Raw genomic sequence first — 27,387 nt, forward strand, 5'->3', positions numbered from 1 at the left:
ACAATACTAATAATAGCACAATGCTCAAATATTATCGTCTATGGGTGCCAACATTGGTGACAATCTTATGTTATAATCTATAATCAAGTTTTATTTAAGGTTTTTATTTTACCGCTGAAAGGTAACATGGTATATCAAAGTTTGTGTTAAGAATGTAAAAAAGTAATGTATTCTTCATTCCATATTTTGGGTTAATTTAATGATATTTATGACATAGCAGTTTTTGAAAAAAGCATAAATTTTCATACCAATATTTAGGTTGGAAATACACTTTTGCTTAGTTTGTGATTTGATTTTTGCCTGTTTCGGTTTATTTATCAATTGTATTGATTATGTTTTCTGATTCTCCAACACTTCAATGGATGTTACATTTCAGGTTGACAGTGGCTGATTCAGACGGTGCTACTAATTCTACAACAGCTAATGTCACTGTGATTAAAGGTATGGTAGTAACCTTATCTTTGGTTCTGTAAATATTGACCATAACCTTGTCATTCTTAAAGCTGCACTCTCACAGATTGACTGTATTGATAACTTTTTTCATTTTTTTTTTGTCTGGGAATTAGCATATTTTTGAAATGACATGCAGAACCTTTAAAGCTGCACGCTCACAGATTGATCATTTTGAAAACTTTTTCTTTTTGTTTGTTAAAGAGCCAATTTTTCCGTAAATGTCTGGAAACCAGTGATAAAAGACTGCTTACAAAAGATCAGATCCTAGTTTTTCATATTTATATTTGAAGTTTTGCAGTTTTCAAAACAATGGTACTATTGTGAGTTATCTTATAAGATTGAAGTGAAAGCATTGATGCCAAAATCAGCTGATTCCGAGACAAAAATGAAATAAAAGTCAAAACTGCATATCTGTGTTAGTGCAGCTTTAATAATAATATTAATTTTAGCCTTTTACTAAAAAAGAACATTTTTTTAATAAATACAATGCATTCATATTTGGCCTATTTTTTGGCCCCCATTGCTTGCCCTTTTAATGGGATTAAGCTAAGTTCACTATTTTTGTCTTTCATTTATTTGCATAATATTTACTTCTTTAAGAGATTTATACTTAAGATAGGAAATATCATTATGTTTAGCACATTAAACCATTTTTCATTTATCAAAATCCAATTAAAGTATGTATTTCGCCTAATTGAAATAAGCTACTTAAGCCTGTTAAGCTTTAGAAATTTCAAGAAATAAGGGCCTGATAGATTCAGACATTTCTGGAGCTCAAATCAAGTGGCATCATCACAGCTTAGGATAATCATTATTTTAAAGGCTCTGTAAAGTATTCAACCAGTCTAGAACTGGAACTCAGGGTAATTTAGGCTACAGTTTCTTGAAAACTTGACTGCGTATGCGGTTAAAATCATGTGTATAGTGTTAACAGAACAGGATTGATTTTTGTCCAAACATTCCGATTTATTATTATCTTTACCACTGTAATCAGAACAAAGCATGTTGATATCTGTTTAAAGATAGATATCAATTATGCATAAAACACTGCAGTACAACATATAAAGTTTGAGTAATAACTCAAGTTCATTTCTTCCTCTATGGTTAAATCTATTGAATCGTTAGAACAGACAGAAAAAGATATACATGTAGCAACAGAAAGGTATAAGAATTGCTCATGTTCATACAATTCCTTATTATAAGTTGAATGTCTTTCGGCAAAATTTGTGCAGGTAAATGTGATAAAATCATGTATAATATATAAAACATATTCTAATTGCTAAACACTAACATAATGGGCCGATTGTTTCGCTCTTTGTTAAAGTTAACAGGGTGATTAAAGACATCCATACATGCCATATCCCCCGGTGGGGGAAAAATCCCCCGGAAATTACGACCCATCCCCTGGTCGCCCGCCGGGGGATCCATATCCCCTGGAATTTTTTTTTTTTTTTTTCAAACTTGCTTAAGGTTGACAGTGGAAAGCATCCATAATATTATGAGTGTGAAATTCCATGAAGGGCCATGATGACTAAGTCCAAAAATTATTGTAATTTGAGTGTATTTCTGTATTTATTCTTATATTATAAATGCAGATATTGCTCAAAATTTCGACGCATAAAAATCTGGTGTAATATCAAAATCCCCTGTAATTCAGACCAAAATCCCCAGGGAAGCCTCTCAGAAATATGGCATCTATGGACATCGGTGTTAACTTTTTAACTTGTACCAGTTGTTGATGTGTTCTCATATAAGTAGAGCTCTTGGTAGAAATACAGCAGATCACAAGTGTCTCCGTTACTCTTCTAATGCAGTAACGTTGAAGTTTAAAAACGTTTAAGTTAACATCTTGTTAACTGGACAATCGACTCATTGTGTAAAAGAAAAGATAACTTGGCACAAAAGTTATTTCTGAATACCTGGAAGGACTATAAGTCTTAAACTTGATTTTACTGTGTGTTAAACAGATGCAATTAAATTATTCATGACTTAATAGCATATTACACTATAATACTCCAATATGTGGCCATCTTGCTGTCATTTCAACATGTTTCCTTGTATTGCGTATTAACATCTATTATTCATTTTGTTAAAGTACTGGTAAGTGCATAATTAACATATTTTATTACGCAGCTCAAACAGCTTGAGGCGATAGCTTTAAGATTCCTTTTTTCTTTAGAAAGAATTCAGCAAAAATAACATGACCTTTTATACCAGAAAGGTCACGGTAAGAAATTCTTCTGAAAGTATCTGATAAACTGGACAGTGGTCATTATTATGCTTTTATGCTTTTGACCTCGTTCTAACCATGTTGTCTTGTAGTAAAGTTTTGAAATACCAGTTTTAGGTATCATATTAAATATTTCTTTCATTAAGAAGCCAAAAGGACGTTCAGTTTTAACCTACATTTCCAGGCAATGAAATCGCTTAACGGCCTTCAATAAGAACTATGCTTAATCATTAAAATATGCAGTTTTACATCTTAACAGACATGACATTATAATTTGGTTTTCCGACCTATTTAAAACAGGCTATAATCTAAGTCAACTTTACTGTACAAAGTGAACCGACTAGGAAGCCAACAAAGACATGGTAGTGACTGATCACCACCATCTAAACGGTGTACCAAGATAAGGGGCGAAACACCTAGTGACAGATGGGCACTCGGCTGAGGATGTCTATGTTTAGAAGTACATCTGTATCTTCACAATAAGTCAGCTTAACTTTACAGTGGAGATGTGCATATCGAGGGGTGAAAGCGAAAAGGTTCTATCTGCTTCTTTATTTAATGACACTAAGAACCTTTTCACATTCACCCATCGATATATTCAGCATGATCCAGTCCATGATTTTTCAGAGTTATAGCCCTTTCGATTTCTATATTGTATGATATAGGACCAGTTCATCCCACCATTCACGTCCCGAGCTGTTTCAAAGAAACAATATGGGCAGCTTTACTTACGAGAGGAGATGCACTTATTACCAGCACGTTATGGAATTGGTGATTTACACAGAGTTATGGCCCCATCGATGTTTTGAGTAGTGTGATGTAGGTCCATTTGTAACGGGGCTATTTCCAGCTCCAGTTTGTAACGGGGCTATTCCCAGGTCCATTTGTAACGGGGCTATTCCCAGGTCCATTTGTAACGGGGCTATTTCCAGCTCCAGTTTGTTTGTCATTTGTTTTTATTTCCAAAAAATAACAATAACTGTAACATATATATTTCTTTCTAAAAACTGACTACACACCTAAGGTAAATGCTGGTTCCAACATGGTGACATAACATACCATACATGCCATATTTCTAACAGGCTTCTCAGGGGATTTTGGTCGGAATTCCTGGAAATTTTGATATTACATCAGGGGACTTTTAGTCGGAATTCCTGGGGATTTTGATATTAGACCAGGGGATTTTTTCGCAGCAAAATTTAGCATTATATCAAAAAATATAATATAAGACTAATAACAGAAACTGAATAAATATTCATTTACATTTATTTTAATTTCATCATTCATGAAATAATTCCAGCAACACGCTCTAATTACAACAACTTTTGGACTTGGTTAACATGGTCTTTCAAGAAACAGAAATGCTACAGATTGTGTGTTCATTGTATATTGCATTCATAATGTTATGGATGTTTTCCACTGTCAACCTTGAGCTAGGTTTTTTTTTAATTTGTCTCCCCCGCTGGAGGATATGATATGGCATGTATGACATTCCTAGGAACCATGTCATCCTGGATTATAACCATGAGTTTGTACAAAAAAATAAACAGATATTTTATAAATATAACTCTAGTAAAATAACTCTAAATTTTGTTTTCCAGAAACGGACTACCCTCCAAAGGCGAATGCTGGTTCTGACATAGTAATCCACCTTCCCAAGAACTCTGTCATCCTGAGCGGAAACATGAGCACAGATGACAAGGGTATTGTGAGTTACGAGTGGATTAAAATGTCTGGGGACGAGCTTACTGCAGATATGCAGGTACATTTCTCAAGCTTTGATTCATGGAATTCATTGAATTATAGGAGATATTTTCATTTGTTTCCACAATTTGTGAATTATTGGTAAAATAAATTTCTATCAACATCATTGGTTTTGCTGCTAAATGACGTGAAGTCATTAAACAGTGTATGTTATTACCCAATGCCCTATATAAATGTTATGCACTATTTTCGACTGTTTTACAAATAATAATCAACATTACAATGTTTTGAACTGCCTATCGGCCTCAGGCCAATAGTTTTGACTGTTGAACAAATGCCCATGCAACAACTGTATAATGTTGTCTTCTATGATTGTTTGATTATCTACTGCTGTAGGTGTAATGTTAAGATATAAAAGATTTTAAAAAACATATGTTTGTATGATTTTATGTGTATAAATAGTTTTCCATATTAATCCCTTTTAAATTTCGAAATGGTTTCAAAGACAATTTCCGACAATCAATTATGAATTTAGACCAATTCCAATCTCAAACTCTTTGATAAGTTAAAGTCGCACACTAGCCCTATTTTTTGCCTATTCATTTACCTGTTGGTCTTTTCTTCTCCAGGGTACAAGAACGTCCGAGCTACATCTATCAAATTTACAAGTCGGGGACTACATGTTTTCATTACGGGTTACAGATGGATCGGGTCAGATGTCCGAGGCAGACATCCATGTTTATGTCAAACCAGGTGAGTGGACTACATTTGTAGATGTTCTTACATCTAACCATCCTTCAAAGTATCCCTTCAACTTAAGATTGTGTATGAGAGTAAGAAGAATGTTTGAAGGGTGAGAGTGGTCTAGTGGTAAAGGTTCAGCCCCTCACCCAAGAGGTTGTGGGATGGATCCCCACCAGTGGTACTTTCTCATGGCCTCTCAAAAATGACACAGTACTGGTTTCTGCCCAGGAAAAGGACTCTAGAGTGATCTTGTAAGCAATCAGCTTTCGTCATAATCGAGCTAAAATGAATTAGTATAAATCAACTTAAGACTTTAAAGTAGAACTTACATTAAAAGATGGTGTTGTTTGACAGAATTATGGATGACAATCATAAGATATATTAACATACCATTTATGTATGCAACATTATTTCAGAGGAGAACACTCCCCCCGTTGCTATAACAGCTGTGACCGTAGAAATGTCACTGCCCCTTGATAGTATTCTTCTGGATGGTAGTAACAGCACTGATGACCAGAAAGTAACATCGTATCTATGGCAACAGATTGGGTAAATAATTGAAGCTGTGTTACGTTTCCATCAGTCTGTTGTTAAGTCATTAACAGATATTCATAATTCATTAATTGTTTGAAACAGTTTGACGATAAATTGGTATAGATGAAATGAGTAAAATTCTGGAGCTCTATTCAATATTTTTTTTATCCTTATATTTCAGTGAGTGTATACCACGTGATAAATTACGTAAAATGAAGACTTTAATCAAAGATAACTTTTCATTTACAACACTATTTTAAATGAAACAAAGGGCAGTCTATGCCACTTAAAGAGCCCCGCATTTGTATTATTTTCGAAATTTGATGAGGTCATTAGTTTCATCAAACTCTTTGACAAACCTGTTTTCAAAATAATGTTTTGACAGTGCTCCGTCAGACGGCCGTATTGTGAAAAAGTGTGTCGAAGTGTTTTAAGAAACTCGCAATCAAATTCTGGTAAAAGACCGAAGGTGGGGCTCCTTAAGCGGCGTAGACTGCGCTATGTTTCATTTTAAATGGTGAAAAAATAGTGAAGTTATCTTTGTTTAAAGTCTTTTTTCAAATCAAAATATTGCCTTCAATTTATTGTGTGGTATACACACACTGTCCTTAGACACGCCTCAGTGATTCCATTCATTCTATTGGCCAGTTATTTTTACATTCTAATCAAAACACATGGATCCTAATCTTAAAATTAACTAAAATCTAAGATGGTTATTGAATACAGCCCCAGTATAAATATAAGAGAATAAGAACTTATATTCTGAGAACAAGCATATTTAATACAAAGTTTTTGAATTATGAGAACCTGACCAATGATAAGTGTTTTATTGACCATTCAGACTTATTCATGAGACCTTTATCAGATGTCATTAAAATGAACTTGAGTATTTCTTTTGAAAGATATGAATTATTCCTAATACATATTTGATACCAGTCTAAGGATAACTTGTTTCCATGCATCAAATTGATAAGAAGTTTTCATTTTCAGTGGCCCTACGACTCTGGTGATTCGAGACTCGAGCGAAATGGTGACGGAAGCTGCAGGGGAGATTAAGGTTGGCAAATATGAGTTTAAACTCACAGTAAAGGATGTGGAACAACTCACTTCCTCCGCCACTCTTACTGTCCAGGTGAAAAAAGGTACAGTGTAACCTTTGAATATAACATACATAACATCATTCTTTGTATCATGACAAAGTAAAAAAAGATGGAATGTAACCTGTCCATGGAAAGCTTGTAGTAATGTAACCAATACATGCAAAAATATGTCAATGCATAGTGAAAGCTTACATTTAAGCTGAAAAATAGAAACATGGCAAAAATGACTTTTTCGTATAATATCATTTGAATTTCACCACAAATGAGAGAGGAAAATGTTTCTTTTTTAAAGAAAAAAGTTTGGTTTTGGTATATTTGGAAAAAACATTGGCTATAAATGAAACCTGAAAACTATCCAAAATACTCAACTGAAACTTGGTTGCCAGACGACATAATATACATGTATACCAATGTCAAAAGCTTTGGCTTTAATAATTGTTGCCCCTTGTTCAAATAATTGTTGCCCCTTGTTCAAATAATTGTTGCCCCTTGTTCAAATAGTTGTTGCCCCTTGTTCAAATAATTGTTGCCCCTTGTTCAAACTAAAGAAATGATGGTTAAGCGTCGGCCTACGCTCCACAAACTCTTGACTACTCTTATATGTATAACTTTCTATGAAAGGTGACAATTTGCAATGACATTTTTGCTTTTCAATTAATTTAGACAAAGAGTACTTGCTTTTTGCTGAAACAGTTATCAAGTTCTAAGTTTGATCTTGGATAAACAAATCAGTGTTAAATAACCTTTTCTCCCACCTCAGATAAGTAGATCCAATAATTTAACCATGCTAGATATTCTTATCTTGCCCACGGGCGAAGATAAAATGCCCGTATGGAACTCCTTTTACCATATTGTAATTACCTCCCTTGTTGAAGACTGTCGTCAGTAGCATCAAGGAAATCTTGTCTTATGGTAATATTTAGAACGCTAATTAATTATTTCTCGCTTCAAATGTCACCATAAAACAGTTTTCGGTAAACCTCGTTTCCACAAAACACCCTATGCTTGGGTTGGAATGAACCTATCTTACACTCTCGGCCATGGAAGATACTTATAGTCTGTCTCCCACAGTTGCCAATGAGCCTCCAGTGGCCCATGCAGGCGGGAACCTGGAGGTGCAGTTACCATTAGGGCTAGTTACACTGGACGGTTCCCAGTCCACTGATGATCACCGCATTACTGGCTTTCACTGGCAAAGGGAACCAGGGTCACTTGCTGCAGGGGTAAGTAGAACAATGAATGATCAAAGTATTAGGTAATAGTCAAAAGTCTCATGAAATCTTTTAAAAGTTTCTTTTCTTTCACAAAACCTGTGCAACCATTCATTATCAATTTATTTGTTTTTTGACAAGGTGGCACCAAGGGGGCATAATGTTTAGCAAGCATGGCTTCAACTATGCCGTTAAGGTTATTACAAGACCTCAAACTAAAGGATTTTTTGTTTTTTCTCTTTCAGGACATTCTTAACAACAGTGACCACCAGGCAGTGCTGCAGCTGGTTAACCTGGTGGCTGGTCGATATGTGTTCACTCTCAATGTTGTCGATGGGGAAGGCTTGAGTAGCTCCGATAAAGCCTCACTTGTTGTCAAGGAAGGTAAGTGGTGTTGCTATGGAAACTAAAGTAAGGCTTTAAACAATCATGTTTCTGGTTACTATATGCAGCTTCGTCAAGGCCTTACTGGTTGTCAAGGAAGGTAAGTGACTTTGCTAAGTGACTTTGTTACCATGGAAACTAAAGTAAGGCTTAAAACAACAATGTTGCTGATAACTATATGTCTAAGCAGCTTCAAGAAGGCCTCACTGGCTATCAAGGAAGGTAAGTGGTATTGCTAGGTGGCTTTGTATCCATGGAAAGTTATGGGAAGACATAAAAAGTCAACCATGGTGTTGGTTGCTATGTGGCTACGCAGCTTCATCAAGGCCCTACTGGTTGTCAAAAAAGGTAAGTTGTGTTGCTAGGTGGCTTTGTTTCCATGGAATCAAAAGTAAGATTTAAATCTTCAATATTCCTCAGCAGCCCCTGGTAGGCTTCACAAATAAGTGGTGTTCCTGAAATTTCTGGTTGTTATGTGGTTAAGCAGGTCCAAAAAATGCCTCATTGGTTGTCAAGAAAGGTGGGTTGTATTGCAAGGTGACTTCTTGTTGCTATGGTGATTGAATGTTGGATGTTATTAACATTTTTGGTTTCTCTGTGTTTACTCTTGATGAAAAAGGCAGAGCATTTGTGGTAAATGGAAGATAGCCAATTTTTTTAAATCTTACCTTCTTGTATGTATGGTTGTTCACCTTTCACGGCAGAGGTTTTGGGTTCAAGCACCTCCTCTGGCATGTTGTAATGGCACTTTAATGCAAGAACTCAACATCCACTTATATGAAATATAAATGTACTTATTGAGTTTTATTATGTGGGTAAGAACTGATTTTTTTGCTGGAAATGGATTCAAAAACAGGGTTTGTTTCAGCTCAGCTTAAACTCTTCAAAATGATGCTAAATAGTATATTAAGTATAAATCTTAATTTATGAGCTAAATTAGAGCTGTGAATATTTCAGACCCACACAAGAAAGATCTCATGGAGTTAGAGCTAGAGGCAGACATTACAACATTCACACAGGATAACAAGGTACTGGCTGCAGAATTGGAGATTTATGATGTATGTTTGTATATTGTGGATATATTCATATCTTTGATCAAGGATAACTCACGGAAGCTTTCTGACTGGGGAGTACTTTAAACCTGGTTAGAATATTTATGAATAATGTCCCTTGATCATATGAGAAAAAAAATGCACTGACAACCACTTGCTGTCCACTTGTTAGAAGGGTCTGTAACTCTTGCTTTAATTGTCATTGAGTTATGCCCCTTTTTATTGAAAATGTAAAAAAGCATTGGCATTTGCTGTAGAGCTCTGGTCAAAAGTGACATGATATTTCTTCTTCCTTCAGGAAAAGCTTGAGGGTCAGTTAACTTTGTTGTTACCTCGGCAACCAGAGGAAGGGGAAACGAGAATTGACATTCAAACCATCTCCATGGACACAAAAACTGGAAAGTAGGTCGAATTTTGTGGTTAATGCCAAAGTCTATTTCTGTGGTTTAAACCAATTAATTTGTGCTCACTGATGAAGAAAGGAAAAAGCTGCTATAAATCACTCTCTAGTCTGTTCCCTGGGCAGAAACATGTACTGTGTCCTTTTTTAGAGGCCATATGAAAAGGGATCAGACCTGAAACCGCTTAATTGAGAGGGGAACATCTATGCCACTAGACCTCTCTCACCCACTCTGTTTACATAAAGTATTTGGAAAGTAAAAACATTGATACAAGTTTAAGGCCTATGTCGTAAATTTGCCAACATCAGTCTTCAGTGCTCCAGCTAGATTTTAATAGCTGGGTAGGGTAACCGTATGACCTTTTCTGGCACCCTGCAACCTTTTAACTACACCCTGCTGTGCCCTTTGGTTTGACAGAGTCAATTTTCAGAAATAAGTATAAAGATGATAGATATGCATAATTTTGACACTAAATTAAATATAGCAACTAAGGTATTCATAACAAACTATTAGTATTGAAGGTAGTTACAACACATACACAATATGAATTAACATTGGCCCTTGCATGTGCCCCATTAAGGCTCATTCAATGCACATCAGAAGTGCCCTTTCTGACCAAGCACCCTGCCTTTTAAAATCCTGGCTGGAGCATTGCAGTCTTGTAAGAAACTTTCTGGATTATTCTGTATGGCTATGCCAATGTGATTCTATGTAAGTGTCATTAGGTGGGTAGGTTTGTAGCCTTCTGAATGTAAAATAAACGTTTACCAAAATTAAACAAAGACAAATGATTTACTACAACTTAATAAAAATAACGATATATGATTTTCATTGGTAAAATCTGCTATCATGGGTATCTGTATATGCATATGTTGCAAAGAGAATAAGTTTTTTTTGTTCTTTGGCACTTCTTTTATTTTTCCCTGCCAGGTAGGAAGGCTTTATAACGGTATTCTTAACATAGCATTTTGTCCAAATTTATTACCAAAATATTTTTTTTGGATGCCCGATAAAATGGAACAAGTCGCTTTAAATATATGTTTTCTTGCTGTTTTCAGTCTCAGGGTGCTATTTTATGCAATGAACGTGTTGAGGGACACCAGGACGTACAGGAGTGGTGTGTCCACCCTCGCACAACTCAAGGAAAAACTGCTGTCATCCGCCAATGTCCTCGACTTTACAGTGGCCAACCTAGATACATTAGGTATACTTTTTTGGGGCGGTTGAGGGTACATACATTTCTGTAGGGGTAGGGGTGTGTGTATGGAGTCTTGACCTTAGCAATTCTCAAGAAAAGAGCTGTCATGGGCTAATGTATTCAACTTTACCTTATCCAATTTTGATACATATGGTATGCTGTTATTCGGTGGTTGAGGGTACATACATTTCTTTAGGGGCCAGCGGTGTGTGTAAGCAGTATTGATCATAGCATTACTAGAGAAAAGAGCTGTTATCCGCTTATGTCCTTGACTTCACAGTAGCCAATATAGATACAATGGTTAGGCTGTTATTCGGTGGTTAGGGGTACATACATTTCTGGTTGTGGGCAGGGGTGTGTATGGTGTATTGGTGAAAGCATTACTCAAGAATAACGTGCTGTCATTCGCCGATGTCCTCAACTTTACAGTTGCAAAAGTGGATACATTGGGTATGTAGATATTCGGTGGTTGGGTGTACATACATTTCTGGTTGTGGGTGGAGGGGATAGGATGATGTGTGGAGTATTGAACATAGCATTACTGAAGAAAAAAGTGCTGCAAATTTCTTTGACTTTACATTTTGATATTAGGTGGTTGAGGGAAGATGCATTTCTGTAGGGGGTGGAGGGTGTATGTATAGAGTATCAATTATAGCATTACAGTGGTTGAAACTAATACAACCCGGCAAACCCTGCACTGGTAAAATGCTTTCAAATTCTGGGTTTTATACAGCAGGGCTTTTTCAAAAATGCAATGCCTAGCAGTAGTATATGAATTCGGGCTTGTTCATCCAAACGACTAATTTCGATGGCTGGAATTACTCAACAAAAAAGTGCGGCCAATTTCCTTGATTATATGGTACCAATCATAGTTGCACTAGGTATGTTGATATGGGATGATAGTGTCAATAAATTTCTTACTGGAAAGGGATAGTTGTATGGAATTTGGCGGTTGCATAACTCAAGTGAAAAGTACTGCCATATGCCAAAACGTATATAATATGTACAAATTTACAATGTTTTTACAAAGCCACTTCACTCAGGCTAGGTGTGAAAAAATGTTTCATGATGCCAACTTTAATAAATAATAATGATATACTGTAGAAGACTGTTGCAAAGATTTATTGTATGAAGTTTTATTTCGAATATATTGTGTTTTTGAATTTAAACTGTAACCAAATGTTAATTTATCAGTGGTTATCAATGTTAAATGAATGACTCCTTGAAAAAAGCCCAAAGGAGAATGCCATAATGAAAAAGAATGTATTTACAGTAAACTTGTATTTCCAGTTTGTCAGAAGAACTGTTCGAACCACGGCCACTGTGACATGAAAACCAAGCTATGTATCTGTGAACCTTTCTGGACGGCAAATGTCATCTTGTACAGACTGCACGGGGAGTCCAACTGTGGTATGGTACCTTTCTATACTGTGTGTAGTTGTTACCATTGTCAGATGGCCATGAAGACCAAGCAGTGTATCTGTCTTGACGGCAAACGTCCTGTAAAGTCTGCATGACGAGTCAAACTGTGGTACATGACACTATAAACTGTTTGTATTCTGTGTAGTAGTAACTACTGTCAGAACTCGTGGGCTTGGCTCGATATCCTCGTTAGCTCAAACTGGATGTAAAACACTGAAGGTTAACATTCTAGCTAGGCTCATATTCCTCGAGGCTTGAGATATTTTTGCTGGTCCCTGGGAGTTTGAGCCAACTGGGTTTGACTGTATTGTCATATTGACATGACGACCAAATAGTGTATCTGTCTTGATGGCAAACGCCCTGTAAAGTCTGCACAGCGAGTCAAAATGAGGAATGTGATACTATAAACTGTATGTATTCTGTGAAGTGGTAACTAATGTCAAATTTATATAAAGGCCAAACAAAGTATCTGTGTATTTTTCTGAACAGCAAATGATACAAAAACTGAAGAAAAAAATACAAATTATTAAACATTGTGCAATGATACTTGTTATGACAGGATGTCAGCTGAATGGAATATAGCCATATTGCACAGGAATAAACTAACACTAGCATATTTTGCAAAATGGATTGTGTGCAAATTTATGATGGGTATACAAATACCAATCAAGATCACATTCTTACTGTTTAGCTATGCATATACATGGAACTCAGTTTCCGTGTTGGATAATCAAACAAATTTTATAATAGATAATCAAACCGAAATGGACAAACATAAATCAATTATCAAGTTGTAAATAATGGAACATGTATTTTCAGACTGAATATTAGTAAGAAAACTACATCCACGTTCATTTTAGCAACTTCAATATCTTATATATTTAAAAATTGGCCCAACATATTACATGACAAGAATAATTTTTTAAAAAAGAAGATTTTTGTACATTTATAGCAATTTGTTTAATCAACATTATGATTCCACATATACTATAATACACATGTATTTTAATATGTTTTATTTTGAGTCAAATAATGAATTTCGATGAATATCAATTTTGCACAAACAGGCCTTCACTACTAAATTTGGTTTAGAATATGCTTAGTCAGTCAGCAAATAACTTTACTTATATACAAAAGACCAAGGTTACATTTCAAATTCCATATTTCATGAAATCATGAATTTGTCAAGTTGAAATCGTGACTTTGTGAAAAAGAAATCATGAAATATTGAATTTAAAATTTCACCACAAATCTTTTGTACGTAAATTTTGTGTTTTCCCATTGTGATATTCCCACTGGAGCAGCGTCATTAAAAACACTCTCTGTGTTTCAGATTGGAGCATTCTGTATGTGGTGATCGTGGGCTTTCTCATTGTGATATTTTGTACCGGTGCAATTTGGGGATTAGTGTTCTGCTGGCAAAGAAAACGGTATGTGAAATCCTATTCATACAAGAGTAAACCTAAAAACCACTTGAGTATTGAGTACCTTTTGAATATCATATGTATTAATGCCCCCACAAAAATGGGGGGGGGGTATAGATTTGCCCTTGTCTATCCGTCCTTGATTCTGGCCATGATACTCTCCATAATTATTATGTGAACTCTATGTCACTCAAACTTCCTACTTACCAAGAGTCATGTAACCTTAGAGGAATGTTTTAATGATCATGAGTGTGAAGCGAGAAATGTAAAGCAAGCAATGCAAGTATATGTGTATTTGTATTAGTATATGTTTTATTTTAAAGGAATCATGCACACAAATTGTATTGTTTAATACTGAATGACATTGCACCACCCCCCCACCCCAACAACACCCACCCTTTGGTCAGTTTAATATTTGTTCTTGTATGAAGGTAGCTGTTCTTTAAAGTGGCTATTAAGTCAGGTAACACTTGGAATGTCTTTGCATTATAAATCATACATGCTTATGATACCACCCTGCCTGTGACCCATGCATCTCTGTCATTGTTTGCAAACTTGTGCCGGACTCTTTTTCAGACAATAACTTGGTTTCTCTAATAATGGGGTTGTTGGCGAAATGAAAGCATGAGTGACTAAAGCCTTCACATTTTCCTTCAATTCTTCAACTCTCAACTAGTGTTGGGAATTGGTTACAGTTTGACTATCGATAATTGGTTCCACTCGAGTAACCAATTATCGATAGTACAATCATTTTTTGACATACCGTAATTGTAGATTTATTCTTTTACTATATCTTGTTATCCTTAACTATGCTTATCCTATGCGAATGTTTGAAGTTATTTAGTGTTGTTGTTGCTTTCATCCATATTGTTAATGATAATAACTGAACACTTGCAAATGCATTAAACTAACTCATAGGAGAAAATTGGTGGTAATTAACCGAACACAAAGGATGATGAGGAAAGAAGAAAAATAACTCCCCGGTTGAATCTATGATTGATTATGACTAAAAACAATCGTTTGTCGCCAACATCAGCCCAAACAAATCAATTTTCAATTATAATCGATCATCGGAACATCACTACTGTCAACTGTACTAATTAACCATTTTCTATCTTAAAAAGTACATATTTTGTAGGATCTGCAGGGGTTTGTTGAAAAATTTCCTTGCAGAATCTGATCTGGGCTTTTTAAGCCTTCACCTTTTCTGACTTAGTTGGTAAAGTAAACAGCATATTGTCCAGATTGCTATAATCCATACAATATCATATCACTTGTAATATCTTCCTGCTTCATAACTTTCTTGGCATCTGCAGCCTCCTTAACCCTTCTTTGTTCTTCTAGCTTTTCTCTTCTTTTTTCTTGAATGATCATTTGTCTCTGCTTAAACTGGCGCTGTTTGTTTCTACTTCTTTTCTTGCAGCTGCAACATGTGCATTCGATTTTTCTTTGGCCATTTCATTTAGGCATTTTCCAGTCTTATTTATTGAAAAAGCAACATAAGCTTCACTAGCTAGATTGTTAATATGTGGCTGAAATCTCTTAGACTCTAAGAAGCAGATGGGGTTATATATTATCAAACTCTAAATGTGTTAACTTGGTCGGCCATGATGCAGCCATTGTAAGCTATAAATGTCAATGCCAACATTGAAACAGCCGGAATAAATCAACTCTAGTTTGAAATTTCATTTTTTGTAACAAAACACGTTGTGGATTCAACTGCTGTTAGTTGTGGGTGGCAAGCAGGCAATCTTTACTTTAAGTTTGCCATTCTGTAACACAATGAGCTTAAGTCTGATCATCACTAAACTTGCACCATATTTGTATGGACATAATATCTTGGCCAAATTTGATGACCAACCATGTTGCCTTAGTCACTTCAGAGTTATGGCTCTTGAATTGCTATAATTGCCCAACCTTAATGTTATCTGAGTTGTTACTGAAGAAGCAATTGATCTTTCATCACAAAACTTTGACATTTGGTTCTCTGGTAGTGCTCTTGCTTCGACTCCTGGCCTGGGTGCATGTGAGTTTGGTTTGTGGTCATCACAGTCTTTTCAGAGTTATTGCCCTTAAACTGCTTAAATTACACAAAGTTCATGTTGTCCACTCAGAAACTTGGACAATATGTGCATTGGCAGATTATCTTGTCAAAACCAGTCATGTCATCCCAGTCACCCTGGAGTTATTGCCCTTGTTGATTCTTTGCTTATTTGACAGCTGTCGATGTAATGAACTTTGTGTCGATGTATTGAACATTGAGAAAACATCTATGTTACTGCAGGACAGTAATGAGTTCAATCTACTTTTTACTTTATCCATATTTTACAGGTGTCGTTGTAGCAGTTGCCGTCTGCGAACATCGAGAAAACGTCATCGTTACTCGCTACTACAGGACGGGGATGAAGAGGAGACTGTGGAGCTGAAATCAGGTTCATAATTTACCATAAACATTATATACTTTCCAACCAACGTGATGAAAGTTATGATAACTTAAACTAAGTTACTCTCTTTAGCACGATGTTGTGTAGGAGTGGTCTTGTGTTATATGGGGAAAACATAGTAAACGAAGAAAACCCACTTGTTCAGATTCATAACCAGTAACCTAACTCACATGCAACCAGGCCAGGAATCAAATCCGGGTGGCCTGGGTGATTGACGAATGTGCTTACCATCGTGTAACCGGATAACCCAAATATAATTTATGTACACTATTTCTGAATATAACAATAGATAGTTAGCAGTTGTCCTTCTAAGAATATGATTTAAATTATTGCCTTTGCACAAAAGATTGTATTGCTGGACTTGGAAGAAAATGTTTGTTTCATTTTTCCCCTGATTGCTTAACATAGTATGAAGAGTTTTTACCTGAGTTTTCTCACGTTTTCCCCTGCATTATCTACACTAAAATTCGGTAATGTAAAAATATTATAAAATGATTAAAAAAAACATGAAACAACAATTTATTTGAACATATGTTATACAAGGTTAGGGCTTGTGTTGCGAGTAAACTGGATTACTTGTAGAAAATCCACTTGTCCAGACTTTCGACCTACAAACTTATATGTGAAGGCTTAGAATGAAACCCTTCAGAAAAATGAGAACCTTTAACAATCTACACCAGTCTAAACATCTCACTATTATGTAGTCATTCTTGGACGGTAGATCGGGCAGCATTAAACATTAAAAATAGTTCCTTGAAAAAATGTAATTTTTTAATTTAATTGATAACATAACATTGTTGGTGGGTTATTTTGGTAATAGATAAATAATTCTTTCAGTAAAATGGGGTTTTATTTTTCATAAAAAAGTCCCAAGTTTTCCACATTAAATTATTAAACCCTGTTTTATATAGGAAGTCCATAGGAGGTGAGAGATGAGTTTCACAGTTATTGTATTTGTTGTTTTCATTTGTTTATAAAACAAAACAGGTTCAGTTTGGATGTGTTTGTCTTTCAAAAAAAAAGACATTTAATATCTGATTGTTAATTGTTTCTTGAAAATATCTTTGTTATTACTTTGCATTGTCATTTAATTTTAAATTGCAATTTGACAAAAGATAAACTCATGTTCTTGTGTCACCTACCAAGCATGGCGGACACCACGCAGGGATTTTTTTGTCCTGCAGTATCGTCTAAGGCATCATCAGTGTCACACTTTCATTTCTGATCAATTAGGGATTGAATGATTTAGTAGTGTAGTTCATCAGTGTATAAAGACAGGACTGTGTGTTATCTGCCTTGCTATTTACATGTCCACAAAGTCGCTGTCAATATGTGTACCATATAAATATTTTTAATGTTTTTTTGAGTAATGGACAAGTTAAAAGTTTTTGCATAATGCTAATAAGTCAAAGGCTATCACAATAGTTTCGCCGTTTTCTTTGAAAAACGAACAAGCTAAAAAAAGGCGTTGAAAATAACTCTCATCCCTTTATTCCAGGAAAAAAGCAAAACAGCAGCCTTATGGTGTCAGAGTCAGACTTTAGTAGCGAGGAAGAAACCATTTTCGTGAATAACAAGAAATCCAACGGACATATCGGGAAACTAAACGGGGTCTCCAAACAGTATTCACAAAACTCCTTGAAGACGTAGCAACCAGCTATGTTCTTTCAGGTTTTACACATGTTATTGACTTGGGAGTGTGTGGTTATTAACTTTTGGGCAAAAAGGATTGACACAAACAGTATGTTTCAGAACTTAAATATTGGTTGTGGATATCAAGTGCATTTCTGGAAGAATATGGAGACATTTATTTTTGGTTGAATATATATGTGAGCATTTTAAATGATAAATAGACTTATAGAGTTATAATGAAGACATTGTAATTATTGAAATGATGATTAACTCTTTTTTATGTCATTTCACTCATTTCACCGCAGAGAATGAAAAAATAATCAAAGTCGTAAAAATTGAATGTCCTTTTAATAGCCCATTCTCTTATAGAATATGTTGATTAAATCATTGGTCTATATTGCCAAAAAAAAATATTCCACTGCAAATACTGCCATTCAGTACCAACTCATTGGTTTCGACCAATTACTCAACTCCACTTTTTGCTTTAGAATTATTTTTTTGGAAATATTGACCAAACAAAACATCAAGACATTTTATGAGAAAATGCACTTTTAAAAAAAGATATATTTTTAATCATACTTTGCTCTTGCGTGGTAAAATGTGGTGAGGCTGAGATTTGACTTAAGTATTTTTTTCGTGAATTGTGATTGGTTGTGATAAATACTATAACAGCTTTATACTAAAAACTTGAAACGGGGAGTGTTCAGAAAGTTTTTACCAAAAAGTGATCCTTTGTTGATAACAGCGTTTTTTGAGTTATTTCTGCGATATACAGTAAAAAAATTGTTTATTTATGATGAATTATATTTATTTATAAAAGTGTCTCTATTATGCAAGAATTAATGAAGGGATTGTGTGTTAAGTTTTGCTTGAAATGAAATGCTTAAAGGTAAATTATTTCTTTTATTATAACCAAAACGGTTTCGAAATCATACGGATCATAGTTAGCCACCTCGGTACTTTATTCTATTTACAGTCCATTGGAATGACAAAATCTCTTTCTCATGAATATTAATGAGGTAAGGGAGAACAATCTTCTTCCAATCAAATTGTGAGTTGCAATTTTATTGACTCAGTGGATTAACCATGATGTCATACGGATGTTTTGTTAATAAAATGATAAATCTAACCATGATAGGCATAACATCATCACTCTGGTAAACGAGAATGCTGTTTGGCGTAGACGTTATAAAATTCATGTTTATTAACAAGCAGTTCACAATATTTAGTATGCACACAAATTTTTTGGAGTACTTGAAGGTACATCCACTATGGTTTTTGTTAAAGACTGGTGAAATAAGGGTTATGGTATGTCATTTGTTATTGACAGTGTTAAAAATTAATATATATTTATCATGTTATATGTATTTTTTTACGATATGTTGTTATTTCTTGTTATTTATAAATGTATGAATATCCATTTCATTTTATTGTAATCGGCGTTCGGGAGTTATTGTGTTCTAATGTACAGTTTTCAAAATGTCATACACTGAGCATGGCATTATTTTAATTTGTATTTATAAACATGTTTTTGGTGACTTTAATTTTCTTTTGTGAGGTCAGCGAACATATTAATAAAGTTTAAGTATTATAAAAAAAAAAATCTTTTTAACAATTAATTTAAATAATAAAGATTTTTCCTTACCATTTTTCGAAATTTTTATTAAAGAAATAGAATATGAACAAATTACTATTTCTGAAAGATTCTAATTTATCCTTTGAAAATAGCCTTATTTGTTTACTTGTTATAGCACAGTGTATAGAATATAAAGTATCGATTTTCCAATACTGTAAAACATATTCATTATAATAGGAATGTCATTTGTCCATGGATTTGCATAATTCTGCATATCAGCAGCCAACTGTATGACATTCGTCAAGTCTTTGATTTGGTTAAAGTTGGTCAAAAGATCTTCTGATTGGTCAATATTTATTTTAAAAAAATGATATCAACCAATCAAAACTTTAAAATGTGCAAATCTGATGGCTCCATGGACCAATGATTTTTTTTTATTGAAGCCAGGAGAGCCTTCAAACAGGCTTTAAAAAATTAACTTTGCTTCTGTGGCATAGGATGCCCAAACCATCACCCTCAGCCCTCCAGCTGTCAGGTCATCACATCTCACATTATAGGCACACATCATTGATGTAGAATGTAAATTGTATATAATATCAGATCATGCATTTCATAAGGTAGAAAGTGAAATTGCTTTCTCACTGCACGTGATGAAAATGTTCATTTATCACGATGTTATCTGGTACTATACTAACAGCATTGTTTTAACTGTCAGTCAGTAAGATGCTACGCACATCAACACTGACTAAAGGGGTTTGTCCGAATAGTTATAGAATTACTAGACTTCAAATAATTATTTCTTCATGCTGCACTCTCGCAGATATGACCATTTTGACAATATTTCTTGTCTTTGAATGAGCCAAGTTCTTCATAATTATTTACCTTTGAAAATTGATGTTTTATGCAGATAAGTTCATTTTTCTTAAAATGTTAACGTTATAGCCATAAACAACAATTTTCAACCTTAAATATAAATAAAATAATTTTTTGTGACCTTTTATATATTTTTATATATCACTGGTTTCCAGACATTAACGCAAAATTTTGCTCAGTCAAAGACAAAAAAAAAATAGTTGTCAAAACCGTCAATTTATGAGAGTGCAGCATTAACTCATGCATATTATTGGCTTGTTCTTAACTTAAAGTAGATATACATGTACATAAAGCTCATTTTTCTTGTCTTATGGGCAGGCTTAAAAATCAAAGAATTCTCGCTTCATATTTTCATAGGAAGTGCAAAAAATACGGAGTGTAGGAAACGCCTATTAGAGCGTGTACGGTATATAAATTAGAAGTTTTGATTTGTACTTAATTATTCTATTGTTTTATGTTAAAACTTTCACTTTTTGAGGCCATTTATCATCTATTGTCTTTTCAAAATTATTGCCGATTGTTCAGAATTTTGTTAAAATTAGCAACATTGTTAACGGCATCATTGTTAACTTTTATAAAGTTCGCTATTTGAGGATTTGCTCATATATCAAGTAAGCACAGTTAAAACAGTTGTTGTATTAAATCATGTTAGAATCGCATGTCAGATCACATGTGTATCCATGAAATATCTATAGCAGTAAAGATTTGATAGTTAACAATGTTGTCATTAACTAGAATGTTAACTTTAGCAAGGTTCTGAACAGTCAGCCCTGTATTTCTATGTAGTTAAAATATCTTATTTTAGTAATAATAGCTGCATTTGTCTGTTCTATATTATTTCGCAAGCATTTGCTATTAAAGTGTTCTATTTAAATTGTAACAATGACCTACAATGGGCTGTTGGTTCAGAACTTTGTTTTAGTTAACAACGTTGTTCGCATCATCATTGTTAACTTTCAAAATCTATACTACTGTGAAAGTTAACATTGCAATATTTCTATCGAGGTTGAAGACAACTGTTTCAGCTGTACCTATTTTATTTAAAATCAAATGTATGACCACGTAATAAAAATATTTCACCCTTTAGAAGTTAACAAAGAAGCTGTTAACAATGTTGTTATCTTTAACCAATTTCTGAACACGCAGCCCAATATAACTGAGTCTCTAAATCTTATGAAGTTTTGTTATACGCAAGTCAATAATGATGGCATGTTTTTGTATATGGATATTTGTTTAAGTCTTCTACTCTGCAATATATTTTGAGATTGTTTCTTAGTTTATATATTTTAGCAGAAATTTTATTTATTGCATTTTGCTCATTATTGTAATGTCTACAAAATAATATGTTTTTGTTTTAAATTATAGGTTAAAGGTTCTTTTTTGCATAATACATGTGTAGAAATATGAAATTATGATTACTATATAACACAGACTTATAAATAGTTATGTAAAAAAAAATTGAATTTGAATCATAAAATCTTATCGTGATTAAAACTTCTTAAATATAAAAAGTGTAATTAGCAGAAGAGCTGATGGGGATTTGTTTCATCAAGATTTCTAGGAATGGTTCCAAGCTAGCAGAGATCCCTAAAAGAAGAACTTCACTGTTAAAAATCTCTCCTATGTACGGATCAATTCCCATGCTTTTGATAAAACAGTCCTCAGTTTAAAAAAGATAAGTGATTGGAATATATCATAACAATCAGGCAGTCAGCAGGTCATCCGGCTCTTTAGAATTGTAATTGTAATTTACTTTATTGTCAGAAAATAGCTCAACCAGCTGTGAACACAAAAAAGACACAAGAAATATTATCATACCATTTATTTTTGATGATATACAAATTTAATCAAAGTATGCAGAGTTCATGTATTTACCAAAGTTGTTGTGCTGTTGTTTGGATCTCTGTTTTCTTTCTCTTTTTGGCCAGTGTTCTTGTAGTGATATAAATGGGTCATCGGCAAAAATGAGTCCTGAGTAGGAAAGAGGCGTTTTCATTTTTTGCTAGTTTTGGTCTTCATGAGCAGGCAGTAATAGTTATTTCAAAACGTCTTCAAAAAGGTTCTTTAATATAATGTTACACATTGTTATGCCCCTCTTGGAAGAGGTAGGGGTAAATTGCAAATTGCTTTGCACATGTCCATCGGTCTAACCAAACCTTGTTTGATTGAAAATAGAGACAGCTTGAGCCTAAGGTCCTTAAACTTGGTAGAGTAGTTGGTTATGACCAGCAGATGACCTCTATTGATTTTGATGTCAGTAGCTCAAAAGTATTGTTGCCTTGAAGAAAAAAACTTGTCCAATTGATAGCTACAGTATATGTGGTCCTATGGTCCTCAAACTTGGCAGGGAGGTTGGTCCTGACCAGCAGATGATACCTATTTATTTTGAGGTCAGTAAGGTCAAAGGTTATGGTTCTCGTGACCTTGGACACAATTTTTTTTCTGATTTTTACTGGAGGATGCTTAAGCCTGTATTCCTCAAACTTGATCTGGTCATACCTATAAATACCCCACAGACATCTTATGTGAAATGACTAATTAGCTGCCATTAGGAGGACAAAGTCATAGATGTTTTACAATCAATAATGGCTATCTGTCTGACAAGGCCAAGTCGGGGCCCTTTTTCAAGTGACTGTGACAGCTCTTTTAATTAGTTTGTTCTGTATTCCTACCTGTTTTTGTTGTTATTGTGATTGCCTTAACAGGACTCATTTTTGATGCCAACGTTGCATATTATTGGCAAGATTTGTATCCTATGTCATTGGTCAAAAATCCCGCAAACCTGCACTTGTAAAACAATTTCCGGATTTGCTTAAATTCTGGATTTTGTATAAAAGAGCTTGTTACAAGATTTGATGCCAAACCAATTTAGATAAGAATTTGCGTTCATACCAGCCTAATTGTTCATTGTCAATCTTAAAATTAACGGCGTTACCACTCTCTTTGCTAGTTGATATAAAAATTTTGTTACTGATATTTTTTAACATGATTCTCTTTGTGTTGAGATTAGTTATTTTACCATGTAGAGCTTGATTTATACTCAGACAACCTGGGTATTTAATTAACTTGACTTCATGTTCTGTGTGATGTCTTAGGTTACGATTAAAACATAACTTGTCTTATCTGACCCATGTTTACTTGTTAACTACATAACCCTTGATTCAACTATGTAAATAAAAATATAAAATTATGACCATTGGAAGCTAAAAAACATACTGATTGTGTGCATATTTATGATTCAGTCAAACAATTTATTTATTTATTGGCATAACAATTGTTTTTTTGTCAGGAAAAGGTTTTTGGAGAATAATCTTAAAAAAAAAAAAAAAAATCTAATTATTTACTCACGTTTTATTTTTATTTATATAAATGTCCTACAATTGATAGTGCTCTGGGGGCTGTGACTATTGGGTTTTGGCTTCGAGTCTAATCTATTTCACAAAAATATTACCATCTCTATTTTGTTCAAGAAGTGGAATATCTCACATTACTTGTGAGAGTTATCATTATTTGTATCAGGAATGCCAATGATTAGCGTTATTTATTTTTGTTCTTTGTGTTGTATTTGATTGAACTACGCTTGCAAAAATATTTAATGATCCCAGTGCAACACTGGTGTAACTCCATTAAAAATTGCATGAGTAAGGTTCCTCTTGTGCTCATCCTTCGATTTTTAGATATTTGCAAAACTTCTATGAGCAACACAATATAATCTTCGTCAGACAATGTCATCTTCATCATATGTAGACAATTTCATCTTCACCAGACTGTTGAATTGTTTAAATATCTATTTGAGTAGGTTAGAGATGCATTTGCATGTATATAAGATTGATCATATTTTTTCATGATTTCATGCTGTTTGAATGCCGGAGATCGCACAAGCAAATTCCAGAAGTAGGCTAATCCGATCAGAGCACTAAATTGAAATAAGACAATGACGTTATAACCCCTTGTGTGTTATAACATATGAATATCAAGTTTTCTTAAGCACATTGCATGTTATGTGACATCTCGCTGCAATGTGCCTGGAGAAAACTAGTCAAAAGACTAGTTAATGTACATATATAGCTATAAATTATCTTGGTAAAAAAACATGATAAAATTCTACACATGCGGCTACCCTTGCTATGTTAAATCGCGAAATCCAAAACACGTATTACCGGTATGTAATTCACTTCACCACATTATGTATATGACACATAAACCAATTGTTGTCGTAGAAGAAGATTGTTTTGTTTTTTGTTTTATAATCGTAATTCTTAGAGATATTGATGTATTCTTTTCCATTCATGGATAATTGTAAGTTGGGTGATTTCAGCTAAGTGTTGGTTGATTTTCGGGTCGAAAATGCACAATCACTACTCTTATACCAGGGAACTAGAAAATTTGATACAAGAGTTGTGTATTTACCTCAGATTTGTTCACTTTCACTCCGACAGCCTACCAATACATAATAGTGGAAATCAGCCATTATTCTGTATATTTTGTATAATATAGTGGGATGAAATTGAAACGGAATTATTTTTGTAATATTCTGAACATTCCAACTCATTTATTGAATAGGAAATGACAAATGCTTTAGAAAGACTTTATATTCTATGTATTTACCCTTACCCTAACTGAACCCTAATTTCAGGCAGAAAGCAGCAGGGCTTGGGTATTCATAAAACATCTTAAGTCAATTCCTAACTTAAGTCTTTTTTTATCGTCAACTTAAACAAAGTTTACGAAAGTTTTCTTTAAACATTAAAAATTGAATTTCAAATTAATGGAAATCAGGTTGTTCAGAAAGTATAACATATATATGACCAGTGGATTAACTGACATAAGTAAGGAAGTAACGAAAGATGTTTTATAAATAAGCGGCCCACTCACTGCCTGTACACCTTTCATGTGGGTACAATATTGCAAAAAAGTATTGGTCTCAAAAAGTATGGGTCTCCAAACTGTCTTTACCTCAGTTCTTTTTTTTTTCTTCAAATTTCGGTGTTATTATTACATTGATAATCATTCTTGCTCATTTAACTCGACAGTAGTTCTTGTTAATGTCCATTCAATAAAATTAATTTTGTGCTTTTGAATTACATATTATAATACATTCTCCGTTGTTCATCTATCAAGCTTGGTAGAGACCTCTAATGTTGCATTAAACTATTAAAATTGGTAGTGACCTTCAGTGTGACATTGATATGTCAATTGTTTGTATTGTTTTGGAGATACATGAAACTATACAGAATCTATGTAGATTGTTAAAAGTAAAAATAAAACTATTTAATTCTGAATATTGTTTCTTGTCTTTATCACATTTAAGTCATTGTTTCATGACCTTGACCTTGTAGGTGGAGATATGAGCAGCTATGTATCCCTTTGTGTTGCTTGAAATTCCCAGTGACTGTCTGATATATGAGAGATTACAAAAGCACCAGATACATGAACTTGTGTATGTGTATTTACACATATGTGTATGTATCTACACATATTGGTTGTAGAGCAGTATCCCAAGGGAAGCAGTAGCCGGCAATTGTTTCCTTTCATTTATTTTTATCAGAGCAATTGTTCATGTTATCTTGTAAAATGTGATATTTTAATTGAATGTTAAAAAAATCAAAAGAATCTTGTAGAATTTGTGATTGGTGATTCAATAATACGAAAATGTCATAAAATCTGCATATTATCTGGTGAGGTATGGTTGCATTAGCTTGACTGCGCATATGTTATGACCAATTTGCATATTTATTATAGCAATTGGTTTTTCCCAAAAACAAGCATTATCAGAATAGTTCAATTTTTGTGTGATAAACTCTAGGAATGGTATTTAATTTCATTGAAAAAAAGGTATAAATGCAACACTGATAACCACATCCTGAATACAAAATTAACCTTGATTTTATTAGTTTTCGTTTATCAAGTGAGACAACTCGTACAAACACATGCTTGCCTGCTTTATTGGTTTGGGGAGGTGCCTCTGGGTAACTAAAGTTGCAAAATCCAAAGAAATGAGAATAGTAGTGTATGTTATAATTCAACCAGGAAATCGGCACAATTTTAATTGTAATTGACCTTCATGTGGTCTTTTTCTTCAAATATGTATCAATTTCATCAAACTATGAAAATTGCCTGTGTGAAAATTGTTTACACTCTAGAGGTCACAATCTGGGCACAATCTTAATGAAACTTGGTCAGAATGTTACCCTCAATAAAATCTTGGACGAGTTTGATATTGTTTCATCTGGGGTTAAAAACTAGGTCCCTAGGTCAAATTAAAGGAAAAGCTTGTTCACACTATGGAGGACACATTTATGACTGTATCTTCAGGAAACTTGGTCAGAATGTTAATATTAATAATCTCTAGGTCAAGTTAGAATCTGGGTCATGTGCGGTCAAAAACTAGGTCACCAGGTCAAATTGAAGGAAAAGCTTGTTAAGACTCTAGAGGTCACATGTATGACTGTATCTTCATGAAAGTTAGTCAGAATGTTTATATTAATACTCTTAGTCAAGTGTAAATCTGGGTCATGTGCGGTCAAAAACTAGGTCTCCAGGTCAAATCATAGGAAAAGTTTGTTAGCACTCTAGAGGTCACATTTATGACTGTATGTTAATAAAACTTAGTCAGAATGTTTATATTGATTAGCTCTAGGCCAAGTTTGAATCTAGGTCATGTGCAGTCAAAAACTAGGTCACCAGGTCAAATAATAGGAAAAGCATGTTAACACTCTAGAGGCCACATTTATGACCATATGTTCATGGAAGAATGTCATTCTTGATGATCTTTAGGTAGATTTTGAAACTGGGTAATCAGAGATAAAAAACCAGGCCACTAGGTCAAATCATAGAAAAACTTCGTAAACACTGTAGAGGTTACATTCTCTCTTTGATCACCATGAAACTATGTCAGAATGTTTGTGTTTATGAAGTCTATGTCAAGTTTGAAACTGGGTAACCAGAGTTCTAAAACTAGGTCACGAAGTCAAATCATAGAAAACCTTGTTAAAACACTGTTGA

General features: G+C 34.1%; 1 protein-coding gene across 2 annotated transcripts in view; it reads left to right on the forward strand.

The window, feature by feature from the left end:
- The window catches only part of LOC128205682 (dyslexia-associated protein KIAA0319-like protein), a 52,759-nt gene extending 27,095 nt beyond the window's left edge, over positions 1-25,664 (forward strand). For both annotated transcript variants that reach the window (XM_052907535.1, XM_052907536.1), the window contains exons 11-24: positions 377-441; positions 4,285-4,445; positions 5,017-5,140; positions 5,548-5,680; positions 6,656-6,807; positions 7,837-7,988; positions 8,222-8,360; positions 9,318-9,388; positions 9,711-9,814; positions 10,872-11,017; positions 12,302-12,421; positions 13,767-13,863; positions 16,189-16,289; positions 17,800-25,664. In XM_052907535.1, coding sequence (XP_052763495.1) covers positions 377-441; positions 4,285-4,445; positions 5,017-5,140; positions 5,548-5,680; positions 6,656-6,807; positions 7,837-7,988; positions 8,222-8,360; positions 9,318-9,388; positions 9,711-9,814; positions 10,872-11,017; positions 12,302-12,421; positions 13,767-13,863; positions 16,189-16,289; positions 17,800-17,951 — 1,717 coding nt within the window. In that variant the 3' untranslated portion in view covers positions 17,952-25,664. The remainder of the gene's footprint in view (positions 1-376; positions 442-4,284; positions 4,446-5,016; positions 5,141-5,547; positions 5,681-6,655; positions 6,808-7,836; positions 7,989-8,221; positions 8,361-9,317; positions 9,389-9,710; positions 9,815-10,871; positions 11,018-12,301; positions 12,422-13,766; positions 13,864-16,188; positions 16,290-17,799) is intronic.
- Positions 25,665-27,387: the final 1,723 nt, after the last annotated feature.

Source organism: Mya arenaria, chromosome 10, assembly GCF_026914265.1.
Source record: "Mya arenaria isolate MELC-2E11 chromosome 10, ASM2691426v1".
In the NCBI taxonomy this organism is placed as follows: Eukaryota; Metazoa; Mollusca; class Bivalvia; order Myida; family Myidae; genus Mya; species Mya arenaria.